This window comes from Phoenix dactylifera, chromosome 7 (genome assembly GCF_009389715.1).
Source record: "Phoenix dactylifera cultivar Barhee BC4 chromosome 7, palm_55x_up_171113_PBpolish2nd_filt_p, whole genome shotgun sequence".
In the NCBI taxonomy this organism is placed as follows: Eukaryota; Viridiplantae; Streptophyta; class Magnoliopsida; order Arecales; family Arecaceae; genus Phoenix; species Phoenix dactylifera.
The window spans coordinates 1,606,033-1,627,859 of record NC_052398.1 but is presented as its reverse complement, the minus strand read 5'-3'; the positions used below and the strand labels follow the sequence as shown (position 1 = coordinate 1,627,859).

At 36.4% G+C, this 21,827-nt stretch overlaps 1 protein-coding gene across 2 annotated transcripts; it reads left to right on the top strand.

Annotated features, from left to right (window-relative positions):
* Positions 1-307: 307 nt before the first annotated feature.
* Positions 308-20,768, top strand: LOC103720434 (diacylglycerol kinase 7-like). Of its 2 annotated transcripts, none has more exons than XM_008810126.4 (12): positions 308-872; positions 2,873-2,995; positions 3,295-3,432; positions 3,519-3,604; positions 5,754-5,847; positions 8,823-8,907; positions 10,478-10,560; positions 14,820-14,890; positions 17,755-17,832; positions 18,071-18,158; positions 19,121-19,237; positions 20,205-20,768. In XM_008810126.4, exons 1-12 carry the CDS (start codon positions 507-509, stop codon positions 20,361-20,363), a joined length of 1,488 nt encoding a protein of 495 aa, XP_008808348.2. In that variant the 5' UTR covers positions 308-506; the 3' UTR covers positions 20,364-20,768. The 2 variants fall into 2 exon arrangements, with proteins under 2 accessions (XP_008808348.2, XP_008808349.2); XM_008810127.4 differs by having other exon boundaries at positions 315-872; positions 8,832-8,907.
* The last annotated feature ends 1,059 nt before the right edge of the window (positions 20,769-21,827 follow it).

Below are 21,827 nucleotides of genomic sequence, written 5' to 3'. Positions count from 1 at the left end.
GAGCACCACAGAGCGTTGAGTGGAGGGGGAAAAAAAAAAAAAGAAGATAAAGTCGCTGTTCCCGTGCTGTCAGGCTCCCCGCGGAGCGGACGTCACAAGACATTCCAAACTTCCCTTATTCCGCCCGGACCAAACCGGCCCACGCCGAAGGTGGTTCCGTGGGCATGGCGTTCCCGTAATTTCGTCCATTGACAGGGGTCATTCTGCTTCCGCTCTTTCAACCGTCAGCGCCATGGAAACCGGCATCCCGCTGCCCGTGGAAAAAGCCCAGGTAGCCGACGCCCTTTTTCCCCCCCGAATTATCATTTAAATTTTAATTATTATGCTTAAAAATAGTCAAACTTTAAGAAGAAAACAGTGTGGGAGGAGAAAAGAATAAAGAAGCAAGAACATTTATTATTAGAATCAGTTCTTTGCCCCCTTCTTGTTTCCTACTTCTTGTTTCGCCCAGTGAGGGAAGGGGGGGGGGGGAGAGAGAGAGAGAGAGAGGGAGCGGAGGCGGAGAGATGTCGGGATCTGCGGCGATGGAGGCGGAGCCGGCGGCGGCTGCGGCGCAGGCGGCGGCGGGGGGGAAGGTGGTGGCAGCGAGGTCGTCGATCTGGGAGTCGATCAAGGGGTGCGGTCTCGCTGGGATGAGGATAGACAAGGAGGAACTGAGGCGGATGATCTTGATGCCAGAGTACCTTCGGGTGGCCATGGCTTTGGCGGTCCGGAGCAAGGACTGGAACGCCGCCGTGACGACGGCGAACCGGAATAGCGACGACCAGGCGGCACCGGAGGCGCCTTTGGTGGTGTTCGTGAACTCCCGCAGCGGGGGACGCCACGGCCCGACCCTCAAGATCCGGCTTCAACAGCTCATGGCCGAGGAACAGGTCAAGAAACCAATCCCCCTTCTCTCTTTTACGTGTTTTATTATGTCTCTTGAAAGATTTTGGGTTTCGGATACATGGAGGGTGCTGTTTGATGAAAGATTCATGGCTAAGTTAGGCGATCATTTTAGTGCGTTTAGTACTCTTCTTGAGTTTCTGAAGTGATCTTTTAAGTAATGGTTTAACCGTTTAATTAATGCCTGCTTCAGTGGCTTGAATTTCGCATAGACGTAGTTCTTTTTTGATCCAGAATGTGGACTTTAGGATATCCTTCAAGAAAGAACCTAGAAACGAAACTGAGCGACAAATTTAGAAATCTAAATCTAGCTTATCAAGAGACTATTGTTTAATTTATTGTTATTTTCATTGCTTAAACTTTTGTAATTATTGAAAATTTGAAATAAATTTATGGCAAGAGCGTCACCATCTTTCAAGGCGAAAGATGCATTGCCAAAGATGTGGAGATCAGGTACCTGTTTTAGGCTGCATATGCACAGATTTCTATAAAATAGTTTTTTTTTTAACTCTATACCTTTCTTTCATTTTATGTGTGTCGGAGCACCTGAATGTTTCCTGAAAGGTTTTAGGTAGAATCCATTGAGAGATTTCTTGATGAAAGATTCATGGCCAAGTGAGGCAATCATTCTAGTGCCTTTAATATGCCTTTTGAGTTCCCGAAGTGTTCTTTAAGTAGTATTTTGCTTTATTTTTAAAGATGAACAAGCGTCTTCCGAGCCCTTGGTCAGTAGCTCAGATTTCATATGGACTGACTTCTTTTCTGATCCAGAAGGTAGGCTTTAGGAAAGGAATTGAGTGGTAAATTACAAATCTAGCTTCTTGAAATGGGTGATTTTTGGGCTCATATCCTTCAAGGCCAAAGATATGCTGTTCAAGGATCAAGAACAGTTGAGATTAGGTGCTAGTCTTAGAGTGCATAGCTATGCACATATTTGTATCAGTTAGGTAATAGGTATTTCCCTTCTATTTTTATCTGCATTTTGGAGCACTAGAATTTAATTTAGTGAAACTATTGCTGGAGGATGTAAACTGGTTCTTCATGTTTCTTTTGAAGGAATGGGAGTTTCTAGTCAAATTTTGTTCTCTTGCTTACATTCTTAAGTAGTAACCTTCTATGCGGAAAAGGACCTCTGGTTTGAGATGATTGATTTCTTTTTTGGTTTCTTTACTTGCCTGTTCTTTTCTTTTTTTTGGTTTCATCTTAATAGAACGTTGCATGGCAGTTCTTTCTCTCTGCTCATTTTCTTGGAAACTTTCCACATATTTTTTTGGAAAATAGAAACGAAAGAAAAAGGGATCACATATTTATCTTCAAAGATTAATGGGTTCATGACCCTGACTACAATTCTGAATCAAGACGCTAATTGAATTATAAGAATGTTGCAAGAATTAATATTTGAATATGAGCAGCAGACTATCTAAGAAGCGAGATGATGGGACCATAGTGGAGAAAAGCTAGATGAATTGGTTGAGGAGTGTCTAACAAAAGGTAAGGACACAAAATACTAGGATGAAATCTGAACTAAAGTTTTGCAATGACAGTGAGAGAACTGCTAAAGTAAAAAAGAAAAAATTATAGGAGAGATATAACTGAGGCAGCTACTTTATGCTTAATGCTGTGCCCGGAGCTTGGTATACATGTGCAAACTTACAGTTTACTATTCTAATTGCTGAGAGCTTAATACTAAAAGCATGGTATATATGCTTGCATAAAGATCTTATAACTAGTCATCAGGATGGATTGCATTATTTTTATTTATTATTTTTCCAGTAGATGGGAAACCTAGCAGAGAAAGAGTTGTTTTGATAGCTTTTCCACTGACACCATAGCCATTGCTTGGACATCACAGGTTTTAGCTGTGCAATAAGATATAAGTTATGGATATGAACTGAGAAGGCTGTGTATTATATTGAGGCAGAATAGTAATGTTATTGCAGGAATTAATGTTAGAATGTTAAATGATTCGTTTATATCTATGATGCAGGTCTTTGATCTTTCAGATGTGAAGCCTTCTGATTTTGTGCAGTATGGTCTGACTTGCTTGGAGAAGTTGGCTGATCTTGGTGACAGTTGTGCAAAGGCCACTCGTGCAAAGCTGAGGGTTATAGTATGTTATCTTTGATTGAAAAACTAGTCAATTTTTTATGCTGTTAGCCAAAACCTAATGCGTGCATATGGTTGGCAACAGGTGCTAGTGAATGACATGATGCATGCTTTTGGAGTTTTCCCATTTCCACATTCTAGGAACATAAACCATTTGTTTTCTTGTTGAACTTTATCAGTGGCATGTGTTAGTCAGCAAGGCATAGTTTTTTCTAGTTCTAGGCTACTCATTATTACCCCACCTCATGGTGGTTTCCTTGTTTGGATATGTGTGAGTGATGAATGCACGGTTCTGCTTGGCAGGTTGCAGGAGGCGATGGTACGGTTGGTTGGGTATTAGGAGCTCTTGCAGAACTTTTTGTGCACAAAAGAGAACCAATTCCTCCAACTGGAATCATTCCACTTGGAACGGGCAATGATCTTGCAAGAAGTTTTGATTGGGTAAGGATTTCTTTTTGCTGCTATTTGGTTTGATCGTTATAATTTATCTGAAATGCTATTAATTCACATGAGTAATATATCTGTAGGGTGGTTCATTTCCATTTGCGTGGCGATCGGCAGTTAAAACTACTCTCTACAAGTCAATCACTGGCCCTGTTTGCCGCCTCGATAGGTAAGAGTTATCTTTATTTGAAGATAAACCTGGCCTTCATTCAAAGTCTTCTGTAGAATCTGCACAAGGGTACAAACAGATTGTCGCATGGTTATTTGTTTGTTTAATTATGCAAAAGGTGTACACATCTATGCAAGCTTTGCTAGCTAATGCATAGTCTATTATCAAAAATGCATTCATGGGAGAGACCTTATCAGGACTTTCTTCTCTGATGCAAGACAAAGGAAAATGATTTGAGGGAAATTTCTGATAATTCAGTATTTGTTTGTGTTGTATTTTCCCTTTTTAGTGGGTTATCTTTTTCTTGTAGCTCCATATTTTGTAAACAGTCAAATTGTAGGCAGTAAATGAAAAACAAAAAACCCATGCATACATGGTGCAAAACAAATTGTCAGCAATCTATAAGGGACTCCATGTGACTAGACAGCCTTTTTTTGCTTTTACATATTAAAACTATTAGATAGAAAATGACTAGGATATATGCATAAACCACAAAATATATAAAAAAAAATAGTGAAGTGTTGTGTAACTTTGTCTCCAAGATTCTAGAGAACCAGGGGGAGTTTCCATTTCGTCATCTGACAAAGTTTTAGGTGTCCTCTATATTTATAACATGGAATCAAATGTGAAAATCCCATACATTGCTAAAGGAATAGCTTTCTCCAAGCGAAATTTGTTCTTATTAACTTTATATTCCATGTGGATGTGATGGTGATGTCTCATGAGCAAATTGCTGCATGCTAGAGGGATGCTGCATGGTAAGGTATTGTTTGAGATGCACAGTTTACTAGGAATTGCTGCTTCTCTATACATATTGCTTATGTTATGCTGGTCTAATATATAGTCGACCAACATATTATTTCTTGATTTCTTCTATACTTTTCTGCGATTGTAAAATTAATGGCATTATTGTTTGCACACCCTTAACCAAAATCTGTTTCGTTACTAACCACCCGCTATACAAACATCGATATGTTGATTGCCTTAATTGAGAGTGTGCTTGTCTGCATTTTAGTTCATACGATAAGAGAACAATTTTTTGAGTGTCACTTTGTTCTACTCTTTTTATTCAATTATTAATTTCAGTTAGATTGGAAAAGCCTCTAGCCAGCTTCCTATTTTGCGATGGGCATCTGGATTGCATATTAATTTGCAGATTTTGGGAACATTTTCATGATGGTTCTGGAAAAGTGAACCTTCAAAACTTAAATACTCTGATAAGCTAGTGAAGTTCTGTCGTTCTTAAGCATAATTTCTGCGATGTGCAATGCATGTGGTTTTGCTCCAACGAATTGGAAAATTTAAGGAATGGCCATGAACTCAACAGTCAAGAATCCCTAGAGTAGATTTTAACCTCATATTATTTTCTTCTTTTTTTAAGTCATTGTTAAGTGAATAAGGAGGCACACTGTTTATTCTCTTGCACCATTTCTTTTGGGTGCTGGGAAGTGGAGTTGGAAGTAAGGGAGCAGAAACATGTCCGGTGACTACGGCCTAGCCCTGGGACACTGTGCTGTTGTAGTAGGAATGTTGATTGTCATTTGACATAAACAGAATATTCCTAGTTGCAGGATTGATAAGCTCTTTATTGAGAAATGTTTGTACTCCATGCTAGAGGTCACTAACAGTATGGATACATTTATTATTAGAGGAATGTTGTTGTGCATGACTGCTGCCTACTCTGCTGATACCTAAATGCCTAGATGGACTAGACTGACCCTCAAAAAATGATGCATGACTTTAGAATGTGATGATAAGCTCCAAATCATGCTTAATTGATGTCTAGTAACAGATACATGAGATTAAGACCGCAAAGTGATGCATTATTTTCTGTTCCTTGACTGATCATACCATGGGAGTGCTCAGCTCCCTAATAGCATGGTACTTCATTCGATACCTTTCCAGTATGCTTACTGTTCATAATCATCAGCATAGTCTCCATTTATAATTGTCAGATGAATATTGTTTTTGCTCTGTCATATTGGCAAGACTCCCTTTTGTTGGATTCAACACCATGACTGTCTCCTTGATGCATTGACTTGACTGTTTTAGATCCTACGTCATCATTAATAATTGAATTTTTTCTTGTTTAGCATGTAATGCATTAAGCCATCCATGTTGCACAATTTGAGTTGTAATTGCCTTGCAGTTGGCATGTTGTGGCTGTGACGCCAGATGGAGAATCAATAGAACTACCACATTCTCTTAGGCGAATGGAAAAATTTGCTTTTGGTCAGGATCAGGTTGGGATTGCAGATATTATTTTAATTTCACTTCTGCTGCATGGTTGCTAATTCTCAAAATATCATGAATTTACAATTTCAACTCAACTCTTTGTTATTTATGCTTCCATGTCCTTATTTTCTTTACACCAGAAATATGGAAAAGAATGCATTTGGAAATTAAATACATGGTTCATGCATTGTTGCTGTTCTTGATTCGATTAAAATGACCGGGCAATCGATGAAACAGATGAGCTTATCACCATGGTTTCTGCCTTGCTTTTAATTTGCAAGATTTTCAATGTCCTCTGATTATCTTAGTTCTGCAATGTTCTTATAGCCCTATCTCATATCTACTTTCCTTCTTTATATAATATAACTCTAGTCCTTGAAGTAAAGTTAGTTTCCTTAACCCAGCAATGCAATTAACATTTGGGATAAGGTGGCATAAATTTACAAATCTCTTTGCGCCTACAGGTAATCCGTCAATATGAGACATCTCAAAATTAACAATTTCATGCTACATTTGATTGTGGTTACCACTTATTCCACTCTAACCTGCCAAACTCTGGAAAGTAACCAATTTGTTTTGGGGCTAAATTAGCCATGTTAAAAAAGTTGGTAGAGCTACTTTTTCTATAGAGCAATTTTTCCACCTAATCCAGAGAAACTATTTGAACATGTAGGGTCGAGTAGTTTATTCGAGACTATAGCGGGTTTGGAGTAAATTAACCCATTCCGCAACTCATTCTCGAAAAAAGAAAAATGTCTGCAATCAGATGCAGACTTTGGTGGTGAAATCCATTTAATGGGCAAAGCATTGCATCAGGAATGTAGAAGAGATATATTTATGTCCAAAGCAAAGTTTTATTCTCTTGTGTATGCAAAACTAGAACATGCTAGTTTATTAACTCTTGGAAAGGTGATATCATGATTTAATACAATACATCTTGTGGCGCACCATATTTCAATTATTTAAAACTTGTTATATTTAATACCATTTCCTTGTATTATTGTACCGTCGATCATGAGTACCAAGAACTACATGTTCCATACATCTTGTTATATACGGTAAACACAGTTGTGAGACCAATTTGACCAAAAGGGGAAGCATAAGTGGAAATGCTCAGGGACCTAAAATCTATTTTTAGTACTTACAAAACAGGATTGAGAGAACAACGTGAAACTACTGCAAACTTGTGTTTAGAGGGTTCCATATGGTCTTCCTGTGATTTTCCATGTGTTCCCACTTGATTACTTGTTTCCATGAGATTTCAACTCGAATTATCAATTTTAGAAAAAGAGAGAAAATCTTGACATATTTTTAATCTAGAGTTTCCAGGTATTCAGAAAATTTTTATGCAATGATAAGTCGTACAGGTCGACGTCATGCAACTTTTGTTTCAATTAATAATACTGGAGATGCTAGAGGCAGGATAAAGCTTCCAAGAATTAGGGCCACCATTAGAAACATTATAACATTTATGGCTTTAATAAGTCCAATTTCAAGCACATCTAGCCTGGGTGGGTGAAGGAGAGGACTCTTTATTACTGATCTGTATATCTTTACTTTTTTTAAGGTTTTGCATGACTATGCTTACTTTTCAGTTTCCAACCAACATAAGTGAAGCATATTTATACATGTTATGTAATAGAATGACACCATGCATCAGTCAAATATTAAACAAGAAAGGAGAAATCTATGTGATTAGTGGGTGTAAAGAGATTTGGAGACTTTGCTTTAGACCAAATATTGGGGCCTTGATGCATTAAGATTTGGTGCATGAGAAAAGCTTGACCTTTTGCAGAATTTTGTAGTTGTACTATCTTTTCTCTAGGGTAGTGACAAAAAATGTGACCTTTCACATTATATATATTCTACCTAAGTATAAACTTATATATATATTTTTAGGTTCTTTATTTTTTTTATTTGTAGTTGCATATATTATTTTGAGATAATGACAAGGCTCCAAGATCTAAAAGGGCAATGCAATGTATGCTCATCTCAGTCTTCTTTGTTACCACAACTACTGTTAACAAGTTTTGTGGTAGGTTAATGTAGAGTTATGATGTATGAGAGTAAGGGTACTCTCGAGTTCGCAACTGAACTGTAGAGGTCCAGCTCTTCAATTAAAGATAGTTCATGTATTGTGTGATGGCCTGTGACTGAGAGGCATCTTGGTCATACACAAGGTTCGCCGTACTGGTCAATACCATATCGTACCAACACCGAATAGGTATGCATTCTCATATCGCACCGACACTCGATACGCCTCGCCATTTCGTACCATACTGCATACCGATACTGCAATATGATGGTACCAGTACAAGTCCGGGACCGCGATGGCGAACCTTGGTCGTATATATCCTTCCTATCCCATGACCCCCTTAATCATGGCCTTTGCATTGATAGGCAAGTGGTTGTGATTGAGTATTGGGCCTCTCCAGTTTAGCTGCAAATTAGGGAGGATTTGAACTCAAGTGATGAATGCTGCTTTGCTATTGACCTGTGTCAAGGGCGCTACTCAGATGCGCTATCTCATCTGAGTACTTTTTTCTGATTTGTTCCTTCTAGGCCATACGAGCACTATGCTTAGCTGAGCTTTTTCCAATTACCATTATACAAGACCATAGTACCTCTGCATCCTATTTTATTTGATTTTGCATTACCATTGAACTTATGTTAGGTGGCTTGTTTATTCCATTGTTAGTGCTTGGGGTTTCTGTCATGTTTTAATCTCATCAATGAGGCTCAATTTAGTAATATTTCTCCATTAGCTGTCAAATGATATTTGTTATAGTTTTCTCAATTTCTTATTGAATGATTTAGCAATTTCTTGAAGGGAGTATGAAATACTGATGCTAGCACCACAATTTGTAATTTAGAATCTATAGTTCTATACAGAGCACTATGTTTCATTATAATGACAGAAATTTTAGCCTTTTCTACCTGATGAACACATTTCTATGGTATTACATGCTTGAAAGAATTGAAGTTGTTGCAGGATGTGGACATTGATGGGGAGTTGCCAGAAAAGATTTCTTGCTATGAGGGAGTCTACTATAACTATTTTAGCATTGGTATGCTTTAAGACATGGTGACTTCAAATTTAGTTGGCATGTTGCATCATTCACATTGATTATTATCATCACGGATATAATTTTGGATTAAATTTATGTAGTTCTAATATACACAATCTTTCTATGCGATTTTAACTCTATAAATCATGGTATGCTGTACCGTATTGGACGGTACCGGTACTAGTGGCGTACCGATCCTCGGTACACAAAAAAAAATTCTGTACCATACTGTACCAACACTATGCTAGTGTGACACCGGTGCGGCGAACCTTGCTATAAACTGTCATGAACCCATGTATGGGCTAATCTTACCATTTAATCCATGAATGACTCATCTTCTTTCTGTACTGATACTTCCAAGCAAGGGGAACTTAACTAATTGGAGATGGTAGCATTATTAGGTAAGAAATGAATTCCTGACTAATTGATCCCAACATCTTGAATTCTTCTTCGCCATTCATCCTATCAAAAGTTCAACTGCATCAGTTCAATCCTTATCAAATTACATCTCTCAACACTTATCAACGCTTCACAGATACAGATCTAAGCAGATGGGTTGGATTTCGATTGCGCATGTGGCTGATTTGTTTTTGTTATATTAGCTTATATAAAACAGAGCACTGCTTCAACTGGAAACCACTGGCAACACAGACTGTGGCATGTCACTTACACAGAACTCCCTAGTGCTAGGCTGCCAGCAGTAAATTAATTTAGTAATTATTTTAACGTTTGAGCCTCTCTAACCAATATTATTTCTTCAGTGAAAAGTGAATGCACGGAAACTTGTTTCTAATCAAATTAAAATCAAAAATATATTTTTTCTTTTCGAAACTACCTAAACTAGTCCATTTCTAATAATAGATAATTGTAACTTTGAATGTGTACCATTTAAATTGATTGCATTTATTATTATCTATGAGCATTTATAGAGAAGGGTGTCAAAATATCATGATAGCATTTCTTGGTATATTGTGTATTTTTGCATTAATGTATTTGATTTTATTTTTTTTTACACTGTACTGCCATTTTTTCAAGCATCCTTAATCATCTATGTAGGTAGTCTTATCCTCGACCTCGGCCTCCTGCCAATGATGTGGCTAATCATCTTGCTTCAAGATATCATCAGCTCATATTTCTTGAAAAACAAAAATAATTACAATGTTGTTCTATGTATTGGGGAAGCTTAATTTGAAATGTAGGTTAGGCTAGGGCTATATTGTGCTGTGATCTTGTAGTTGATGCTTATTGTACTTCTATGTGCTGTGTCAAAGCCAAGCAAAGCAGAACAAAATGGCTATTCACATATTCACCCTACCTCTATTATTGAAATATTGCTTTTCACATTCTGCTTGATACGTCACCAAAATAGTATATTCAGTAAGCGCCCAAAAAGCGACTGCTGGATGATGCAAAACAAACAGAAATAGGAAAGAAAGGAAATAGAACTCCTCATGATTGCTGAAATCTATTTAACCTTGTTTGATGAACTTCCCATCATTAATTATTAGTTCGTGTTTTTTTTTTTTTTGGTGCCAGCAGATCCTTACGTTTTTGGTTTTGTTGAATGCAGGAATGGATGCTCAAGTAGCACATGGTTTCCACCAGCTACGTAATAAAAAACCATACCTTGCACAAGGTCCAATTGCGAATAAGGTCTGTTCTGATTTTTGTTAATTAATTGTGATGCACATCCCTACTAGGCATCAATTTAGCTTAATCATGTTGTCCTTACTTTAAGTATCTAACTTCTGCATCTTGTTTGTTATATTGTCAATTCCCTTATTTCAACAGACACATCAGCTTATTATCCATTTACAAAATTGCTCAATAATAATTTAGAACAACCTTTTCTTTTGGCATGTTATTACCCCCTCTTCACCCACAAACAAGAACAAAAATTAAAAAAAATGGAAAGTAAACTTTTTTATTTCCTTGATGTAGTTATAATAAATGGTCTTTTGCTTGCAGTTTTTAATTATTGTCCGACACAGACCTAAAGCATATCTTTATATCAGAGATGATACAGATAATATTCCCTAGCGAAATATCTTTGTGGAGGAACATATGGCATTTTTTATTATCCCAACAAATCAGGCTTGGTAAAAAAGGTCATTTGTGTCCTAATATATGAGCTGGTTCAGATGATGCTGCACATGGAAGGAAAGTCAGTGGCCCAAAAGAATTATAGGATCATCTCATGGTGCTTGATTCTAGTTATCACAGGCAATGAGATGGAAACATTGGTGTTGTCAGTGTGGTATTGAAATATGACCAAAATTAATAACGACTTCTGTCATATGTCAGAAGAATGATTGGATGAATGTTTGCAGGTTATGCTTATATGCAGGTTGATTGGAGAGACGGGGCACAGACTGCAGAATATTTACTTGGTTTGGTAAACTTGTTGGAACAAAGTACTAAACAATCGGTTGAATTGCTGCAAAATTTTTGAATTTTACATAGGACATGGATGAGATGTTGGCATCATAATTCACGCGGGATACTTCATTAAAAGTATATAGCCCAATTATGGATGAGATTTTTGGAATCCAAAGAATGGGTTAAGATTATTTAGATAGATGTTTGAGAGCAAATGGTAGCTTAAGTTAAAAAATGCAATTATATCTTGCCAGCTATGGTGGGTGGATTTTGATTCATGCTTGCAGGTACATGTTACATGAATGTGTATCCATGTGCATGTGAAGCCTACGTATACTTAATCCTTGATTGTTCTTCCCTATTCAATTTTTCTGGGTGATTGTGTGTTGGGGATTTGCTACAAAGGAATCTGATACTATACATGTCAAAGATAGAAATTGGGAATATATGTCCCAATATGTGTTGTCATGGGAAATCTAACATAATGATCTAACCTGAACTCGATGGATTGGGGTGTGTATTAGCTTTTCTTTATAATGATCTAACATAAACTTGTGATTTGTAAGTTACTGTTATAATCTAATTTTAAGCAAGTAAAAAAAAAAAGCTAAAATACTATTTTGACAACTAACACATCCTTACAGTAGTTATTGCACCAAAACTTGTAAACAACTGAACAGGTATTAAACTCCTGAAACTTTATGAATTACCACAGAGAATGACTTGTTGGAAACGTGAAGTTGATTCCATGAAATTATTTCATATTTGGGATAAGATCTCCTTGGCGCCCTATAAGCAAATAACCTTGATCTCCCACCAAACCTTTGTGCCAAGATGATGCTCATATTCACTTATTTTCTTGCACATATGCATCAATAGAGTTGATATAAGCCATACCGTCATGCATTGTATGTGGATGCTGCTTTCTTCTGAAACTATTGATACTAAGTGTTTAGGTTACCTTTTTTCCTTATTTTCTATATACTTGTACTTTTTATTGCTCAGACGATTTCCAATAGAATCCTCCACAAATTCACTGAACACTTAGTGTAGGTTAATGAGCTTGATGTAGTAAACTACTGGAATCTAATATAATTCATGAATGCTTACATCAAGTGGCTTATGGAGAAGGTGGTTTCATAGTTGAGTGTCTATCTTCTTGTAAGCATAAATATCTTTGTATCCTGTCCTTGGTGTACTGTTAAACCTCATGTGCTGTTGAAGTTGCATATGTCTGACCCATCATTTTCCTTAAACGCTGATAGGATGGCATGCCATTCAACATCCCATCTTGTGTTCATATTGCTCATATTTGCCTGGAAAGCTCCAGGCAAGGTTTTAAAAACCACTGGAACAGGGTGCTATGAGCAGTGCCGTACCGCTTTGGCAGAAAACCAGCACCGGTATGCAATGTATCAATATAGGTCATGTACCGTGTGTCTGTACCCGATACCAGACCGGTTTTTTAAAAAAACCAGTATGCCCTCTGGTTCTAATTTTTAAAGCCTTGTGTTCAACAATATGCATTGTTTGTCAAAGAAGTAGTAGATTTCCAAGTTTGACATGCCTTGACTTGATCACATTTTAGAACTTGCAGTTTTGTTTCCAGCCATACATGCCATCTGAAAACTTAAGCTGATGTGAAAGAGGCTTTGGGCATGAGAACATTCAAAATGTCAAAATGTCTTTAGCTTATTTGTGAAGCATGTTGCATAGAGAAATCATCACTAATGACATTGACGTATTACTTAATGGGTTTTCTCAGTTAAATGTTTCTATCATTATTTTGTTTGTTAGGTATTATAAAGTTTTAACTTTAATAATATTCTAGAATGTTCTGGAAATGACCCATCTTCAGATTGGAGTTTGTAGGTTAGGTAATTGATTTTGGAAAAGGTTGAGAAAATGTCTTAGCAATTATTCTGGTGCTACATTATCTTCTAAGTTACCTAAAGTGATTAGCATTTGCAATTGCAACTGCAGTTCTAGCCTGCCCACTAGTCTTGCATTTTTTGTGGAATATGAATATGTGATCTGAGAGAAGGCTTATTAGTTTCTTCCTACTTTGGTGCCATAACTAGGGGCAGCAATAGGATAGGTGCACTGCATTTTAAGTTCTTGCGGAGGGAAAGTATGGACCAGCTGTGATTACTTGTTCCCTCTAAAGACTCTTCTTTGCAGGCAGTCTCTCAAATATATCCATATGCTAAACCCAATTTTTCTGTGGAACCGGAGAAACTACTTAAGTGAATAATGTGTAGTCGGACCCTAATGTTTTGTGTTGATTTCAGAGTACAAACTCATGACTATCAATGACCATATCATGCTCATGTTTGGGCCTAGAGGACTGTTTTTTTATCCTCAAGTAGGTGAACAAATTGTGGGGGTTTGGCAAGAAGTATTCATATACCATCTCGAGTAAAACTTGAGACTTGGTCATGTTTTTTAACATAAAAATGAATATCGTCTCTTGCTGCATGTGTCTTACTTTCTTATTTATTGTTATAGGTTGCCAACTTCTACCAAGACCTGCACATATATCCACTATTGATAACTGTGAAATGCAAATTTGCTAAGTATGCTTTCAAAGATGATTTTCCTTCCCAATTTTATATTTTTAAGAGAGTCCTGCTTGTCAGGGAATGTTATTCTTACTGATGGTTTGAGTGCATTCTACTCATCTTGGCCTTTTGGCCTTACCTGAAACCTGCATGTTGAAGCATATATATGTATTATGTAGTTCCAGATATTATTTGATATATTTTTTATAATATTCTCACCATGCTGGTGAGTGGTGACCATTATTTTTGTACATGTATATTTACCTTGAGCAATAGCTTAGAGATAACTATGTTCAATAATGCATAGGTATATACATATATTTTGTAGTTTAGAATGCTCTATCTTTTGGGGCATATCTCACCATGTTGGTGACCAAGCTTTTTCTACTTGTAGATTTACCTTGAGCTATATCTTACAGTGACAGGCACATTCACGAATTTGGCTCATCTTCTCTGCACCTAATTCTGCTTGGACCCATCTATGTGAATATTATTTCCATCTGCTAGTTCTCACACCTCTCATATATTAGTATTCATAGAATAGGTCTGCCTCTTATCTTTTACATGTTTCTTTGTTGGATATTGAAGAATATAGAAAACATTTTCCTGGTTAGTACCTTTTGTTGTTGCTAAAAGTTTTGCAAATGTAGTTCCAAGGTTAAGGATGTTAATTCAAATACCTCCTCCCACCTACCAAGGGAGGTCAAATTATCCTTTCATCTGATTGGTATGCTTCTGTATTTTATGCCATTCATGCTCAAACTATCTAGAATATCTTCACAACCAACTCTGGTTACTCCTTAACTAATTTACTTTGTCAGCCATATAAAATAATTCCATACTTATATTTGTTGTTCGATTTTCTTCTTTTCTGTGTTTAGATTATACTAATCAGGTTATATGAAGTTTGAGACTTTGATTATCAATTTTTGTCAAAATGCAAGATATCATTTGAGTTTCTTCTTATTTCAGTTGATTTACTCCAGCTATAGCTGTACCCAGGGGTGGTTCTGTACACCATGTGTGAATGATCCAGGCTTAAGGTTAGATATTAATCACTCACTTTTTTTTCATATAAACTTATCATCACTTACATCCAATCATGCTCTCTCTCTCTCTCCGTGTGTATGTGTGTCTGTGCACACGCGCATGTGCAGTGAGCGCTCGTGCATGCGTGTGTCTGCATGCACACACCACATCTCTTAAGGGAAATAAAATTATGAGAAGTCTTTCATTTGTTGTGTCATCATATAAACTACATTACTATATTTGTATTATTGAATGAATTGCAAAGCATTCTAGGTATTGTAAACAGGGAGAAGTTATATAGAGAAGTACAGTAAGAAGAGTACAAAAGATATGGTTTCGGACCCTTAACAAGAAAGGGGCACCTTAGGATATAAGTAAATAACAATATATAAGTAAATGGAACATGAAACTAAAAATGAACTCCACAAATAGCAATGGAGATGTCCATGCAATCAACTATTCCCTTGACCAGACATAATTTTTACATGCCACTCCTTTGCAAAGCATGAATTGTTTGTTGGAATATGAAGTTTCAAAGATCATCATGATGAGATAAGGAGCAATCATTTACTCTGTATTTCCCTTACTATTCTTCCATATACTTCACAGCTGGGATGTTCTTCCATATGTTTTACATGTTAGTTATCATGTAAACCTTTTTATTGCTTACAACCACTATGTAGGTGATGGACAAAGTTGATTGATGGAAAAAGTGACAACATAAGTTTCATATCATTATTTCATTTAAATCTTTTCTTTTCTCGTACAGAAGACATCTATCATCCAGTTTGCTGCCACCTTGCTATGGTTCTCAGCATAGTTATTGGGCATAATGGAACTAAAGGTTCTCGTACCTTGCATTCCTAGATGCACTGATAGTTATTAAAAATAGTTATTAGCCATGATCCAACTACAAGTTGACAATACACCTAGAAAAGAAAAATGAGCAATGTCCCTATGAACCCCACCTTTATGTTCATCCATGTTTAATCCTTACTTCTAATTTCACCCAAAAAATGTGGAAAAGTGAGGTCCATCTCCTAAATTTCTCATTATTCAGTTTTTTGATTGAAGAAAGCATTCCACTTCTTCAAGCCCTGTGGACCAACTTAATGGTAATGCACCAATACAACCATATCATTTGCATTGCCAAACTTGATAGCATATTCATGTAACCTCCAAAAGATAGATTCTTCTCTGTTTGCTTTTTGACAAGCATCTCATGACCTTCAAGAGAGAGGAGATGACTCTTTCCTTATGGAATGTGATTAGTCCAGTATTTTTTCAATGTGGGTCTTAGTCATGCTATTTAGTCTTGCCTTCCTTAAACTACACCAAGTTTCTAAACAAGAGGTTTCTTAATTTATACACAATGAGTACATTATCTCATCCTAGACAAGAAATTTTATTGACATTCATGTAGAATTTCATCATTTGTTAGGCATGCTAGAAGAAATTTAAGATCAGTTAATCTGTTTAATTATAATTATAGTAACACGGTATGATTTAGATGTTGTAGTCCTACTTAGGTATGTCATTTGAATGCTTTGCTCAAGGATGTTGCATTCTTATAATTTTTTTTTCTGCATTCTCTGATTGGAAGTTATTTTGTGTTAAAAGTTGCATTTTTGAAATCTCCATTATGTCTGCTTATTGCTGTCTTTCTTAAGCAACACCAAAAGATATCTTGAGCCAGTTAGATTTGTCTGACAACCTGCACAATGTATAAGCTAACATTGCATATTCCGGTCCTTTAGAGAGTAGCTTTTGAAAACTAATGAGTTTTAAATTGTGTAAAAAGTATAGTACAATCTAATGCAGTCAACTAAAAGCCTCTTAGTATTGAAAGCGGTGGGTTGGAATCACCTCCAAGTTGGATTGTTTATTTAATTAACTTGCCTGTTATCTGGACTTGTCTCATGTCTTGTCTCATTCTCTCTCCACATTTGTGGTTTAAACTGGACATGAGGGAGGTGTTAAGCCTCATAAAATTTTTTGATCCATTGCATGACAGCTCAAGCTTCCAGGGTCAAGTAATTAGTTATCACAATAAGATGTCCTTAAAAGCAAATTTCAGGAAGGGTGTGATGAAAGTATTGATGTGTGTGTCGAACTAACTCCTACTCTGGATCTTTTACAATGATTCGACTTATTGTATATGGTGGAGTACATACTTGTCCTCATGGATTTCGTTGTTGGAAGATCTCAACCTAATACAAGCACTATATGCATCACCAGAAAGAAATACAAGCACTATATGATGAGCCTTTTCTTGTTTTGGGTGCTTTTCCTTCTATTGTATATTGGGTGCTATGCTGCTGGGTCCTACAGAGTATCCACATTCTGCTGTCTCAAAGAATGATGGTATGATTAACAGCATATGGTTTCTTATATTTTTAATATGAAGATTGGAAAATTAGGAGCATTATATTGCATATTATGTGATGTGCAAATTGGAGGGGATTAATGAACCTTCAAGAAAACCAATTTGGGATGTGTTCAGAATCTGAGCATTTACTTTGGATGGCCAGCTCCGGTTAGCTTAGAGATGAAAGAAGAATTATGGATTCTGGAAATCTTCCTATTCTTTAAAAGGGAGTTATGGCTATAGTTGTGCTTCTGCTTTCTTCTCTCAAAATTTGCTGAATCACTTCTGGAAATCTCGTATTCTTTAAAAATGCATTGTTCCTTATCTTTGCTTTGAGTTTTGTGGCCTTTAATCTTTGTAATAAAGGATGGAGGGTTGAAGTTTTCTTTTTTCTTAATATGCGGTTGCTTGTGTTCTCGTGCATATTAATTGTGCAACTTCTCAATAAAGCAATCTGGAAGATAGTGCTGCTTAATAAATTTGTGTTATTCTGAATGTAATATTTAACAGGGGTCTCAAGAACATTTTACGACTTTACATTAAAAGGGCCAATTGTGCAGATTGGGAGCAGATTCTGGTTCCCTCAAGGCAAGTTATAACTTCTCTTCATCTTACTGCCTGAATGGTCTAAGATCGTATAACGACACTATAAGTAAATTAATGTAGATCAATTCAGGAATACATGCTTTTATTTGTTTTTTAAATAAAAATTTATTTATAAATTTTCATTAGTATGATAATTGTTGAACAATTATGGGAAGGCTTCCTTATTAGTTTGATGCACCCCACCTCCCCAATGTAACTTCAATAAGGTTTTTGGCTGCAGTGTCAGGGCAATTGTGGCTTTAAATCTTCAAAACTATGCAAGTGGAAGACATCCATGGGGCCGACCTGACCCTGAATATCTCGAGAAGGTTCGCAGTTGGATTTCTTAATAGAAAGAGTTCTTGGTTACAAGATTTCATATATTGTTGAGTAATGTACTGTGTGACTGTGTGATGGATGATATCTGTCCATTTTGACTTCGAGGATGTTAATTCAATTATATGCGAAACCCAGATTTTCATTGTTTCACTACCTAATTAATGATAATTACATTATAATGCAGAGGTCAAATGAATAATCTTTATTAGCTATTTCCGCAACACCTAATTAAGAATAATATCATATATTGCATCAGCTAAATGGATATTCCTTATTAGCTATTTGTGCCAGAGGCCTAAGAGCTATTCTATATTTTATTAGTTGTTGTGAATCTAAAATACAGAGTAATGTTTGCCAGTTGGTTCTGACTATCTAAGCCCTGTATGCTTATAAATTTGAGTGACACATGAACTGTACCTAGCTTCAAAAGAATTAGATAGCATGGAGCATTTTGTAGAGAGAGTCGTACTTGTTAACTTTTCTGGATAGAGCCCCCTTTTTGGACTAGATTTGGTTGAATTGGTCATTTTGGGTCGCTTTGTTCTTAGCTTCATATCCTAGTCCCAAATTATTATGTACATAACCCAAAGCACTTGGTTGCTAGGTTTGAAATCATGATGCCTGCATCGTCTTAACTGAAAAATATATATAAATAGATGAACTCTTCTTTTCCATAAGCGCAGTTTTTTTTAGTTTGTTTACCTCAAAAACATGTTTAGAAATGAAGGTTATGTAATTGCAAAAGGAGTACCTATTATTTTAGAAGCTTCTCTAAGAATGCTCTCCTTGTTGGTCCATCTCTACTAACACAGAGAGAGAGAAAGAGATGTATTTACTGGAATGCAAGTCCAGGTTTCTATTCCTTTATCCTACACCCATTGTTCATGACATTTACTTGTATGCATAACTAAAATCTTGTACTGGCCCTCTTTTTTTTTTCTATTTTTTCCAGAGAGGCTTTGTTGAGGCTCATGCAGATGATGGTCTACTTGAAATATTTGGAATAAAGCAAGGTTGGCATGCTTCGTTTGTTATGACTGAACTCATTTCTGCCAAGCACATTGCTCAGGTACCAGCATTATTTTGACAGTTTCACCCTGCAGCATTTAAGTAAGAACATAAAGTGAAAACTGACGCATCTTGTCCAACTGTCCAAGAAAATTAGAATGTATTAGCTTTATCTGTTGTGTACCACTACCAATAGTGTTCCCTGTTATTTACTTGTTTGGGTAATGCACTAACAAGTAACTAGTGATTTTATTCAAAAATTGATAGTCTGTAATTACTGTTACTCAAATGAAAGTGCAATTGCAATAGCTCATTTAAAGTGAAATGCCTTCAAACCACTTAAAACTATTCCTTTTGAGAAATCTGTAACTATTGTTTCTGAGAAATCCATCCAGTTGGTTTGGAGGGTCGACCCCTTGAAATTATTTTTGAAGAGTAAGGGAAAACCTTGGAAAATTATTATCATGACAAAAGTTCATGAAAGTTAATGCTAGGGGATGAATTTTACGAGATAAACTTTTGTATAAATTGAAAGACAAGTTTCCAATTCAATATTAATCAACACTCTGTTTTTGTTGTGCAGTGATAACTTCTAAGAATTCATTGTGCATATAGAACTTGAAGAAATTCAGAAATAGAAAAAAGATTCCAAGACTGTTTAGGGTGCAGAAGTATTTTTATTTTGATTACTCTTGATGCAAATTTGCCACTTGTGAAGCTACCAGAAGTCATGATTGCTTAATTAAAATTGTTAATTAAATGATAATCAACGCCATATTTTTTGTCATGCCATGAGATCTTTAAGAATTTATTATTAAAGTAGAATAAAATAAACTTCTATATATGAATAGCATGATGACATATTTTTAAAAAATTATTAGCATCAGTACTTTTTCCGAAGAACTTCATGTATGCTTTTTTAGTGACCAATTGTTGCTAACATACTTTAAATAGTTTTGTTACCAAAATCGAGATGGTTGTAATAAAGCTTGTGACATATTTGTAAAGAAACTGCTGGTGTCTTTCAGGCTGCTGCAATTAAGATGGAAATCAGAGGTGGCCAGTGGAAACAGGCCTATCTGCAAATGGATGGGGAGCCATGGAAACAGCCAATTCTGAAAGACTTCTCAACTTATGTGGTGATTAGGAGGGTTCCTTTTCAGTCGCTTATGATAAGTGGAAAGTAATACCTAGAGGAAGATCATTTCATGCGACCATGAAACAGCGTGCAGTTCTGCAAGCTGTAATCCTGTCTTAAGTCACTACCAGGAACAATTGCCTTAGGAGAGTGCTGATTCTGACCGCTTAAAGTTGATATAAGTTCAGCTATCATCTCATCATGTATATGGGCTCATCGAGTCATGTACAGCATTCTAATGTCATTGATTGGTTCTTCTTCCTAAACTTCACCTATGGTTGAACAGGATCTTCGGATGTTTCATCTTTATGCCATGTTTGTTTCACAAATGCAAGTGATATCTGCAATGTGATAACGTTAGCTTTATAGTGCCAATAAGCTTCTTGTGATTTGGTAGGTGTCTGGTCTGAATATGAAAGCTTAGATTTAAGGAATGGAAATCATTTTAAAGCAACTGCTGTTTTGTATCATTGCCAACTCTTGAGATATGGTGGTTCTTCCTTTTCTCACATTTGTGTGTCTCTGCTAACCACAATGGGTTCCGCTATGGCAAAAATCTGTGAAGGACTGCCTCACATTTGTAACAAATGATTGTTCACCGTTGGTACTGAAATTGATATGCTTAAGTAGGAAGGGGGAAGGATTGTGGAGGGAAACTTGGCAGGCTTAGCATCATGGCGTGAAGCGTTACGACTGTTGGTACTGAAATTGATATGCTTGAGTAGGAAGAAGGATTGTGGCTGGAAACCTCACAAGGTTAAGTTGAGCATCGTGGAATGAAAGAGTGTTAGGGCTGGTATCACATGTCAAAGTATCTTCATATCAGTGAATGTGTCAATCTGTCTCACGAGGTTATCATGCATGTGAAAGTAGGGTAACTTGATTATCTGACAGTCTGGGCTGTTCAACGGTTCTCCAGGAACAATATGATAATGGTTTTGATGGCTACGCCTATACTAAGTTTATTTTATATATCCAGGTCAAGTTCTTATTAATATTTTGTTATTGTTGCCATTGGAATCTATTCATGAAGGTAAATTGATCCCTGTGATAGCTATCTTGTTATCCATTCCTTTTACAGGTTATAATCTCATAAATAACATTCCAATTTGACATTGTTTGCATTGCTGGTAAGTCATCTTTGAAAGTCATGCTTGAAGCTCCATGTGAAAGAATTGATGGCCTATACGGTATTCCCCACCGTTTCTATCGGTGTTTTAGATGCACTAATTTCTTCTGGAGATGTCATAAAGCTCAATACTTGTTTTTCCGAACATTATCTTTTTTATGAACAGACATTAAACTGCTGTTACACACTCATTACACTTAAACAAAATATTTAACATAGAAAGGCGACTTGCAAACTAAACGAAGAAATTAAAAGAATGAATATAGTGGTGGTCCTAATTATGCTCCATCTTTTTATAGCACGGACATGGTCACCGCATGGATGCAAGCCTGTAGGCCATATCTGTGGAGGTGATAGGAGGTATAACGGCTAACCATTATGTAT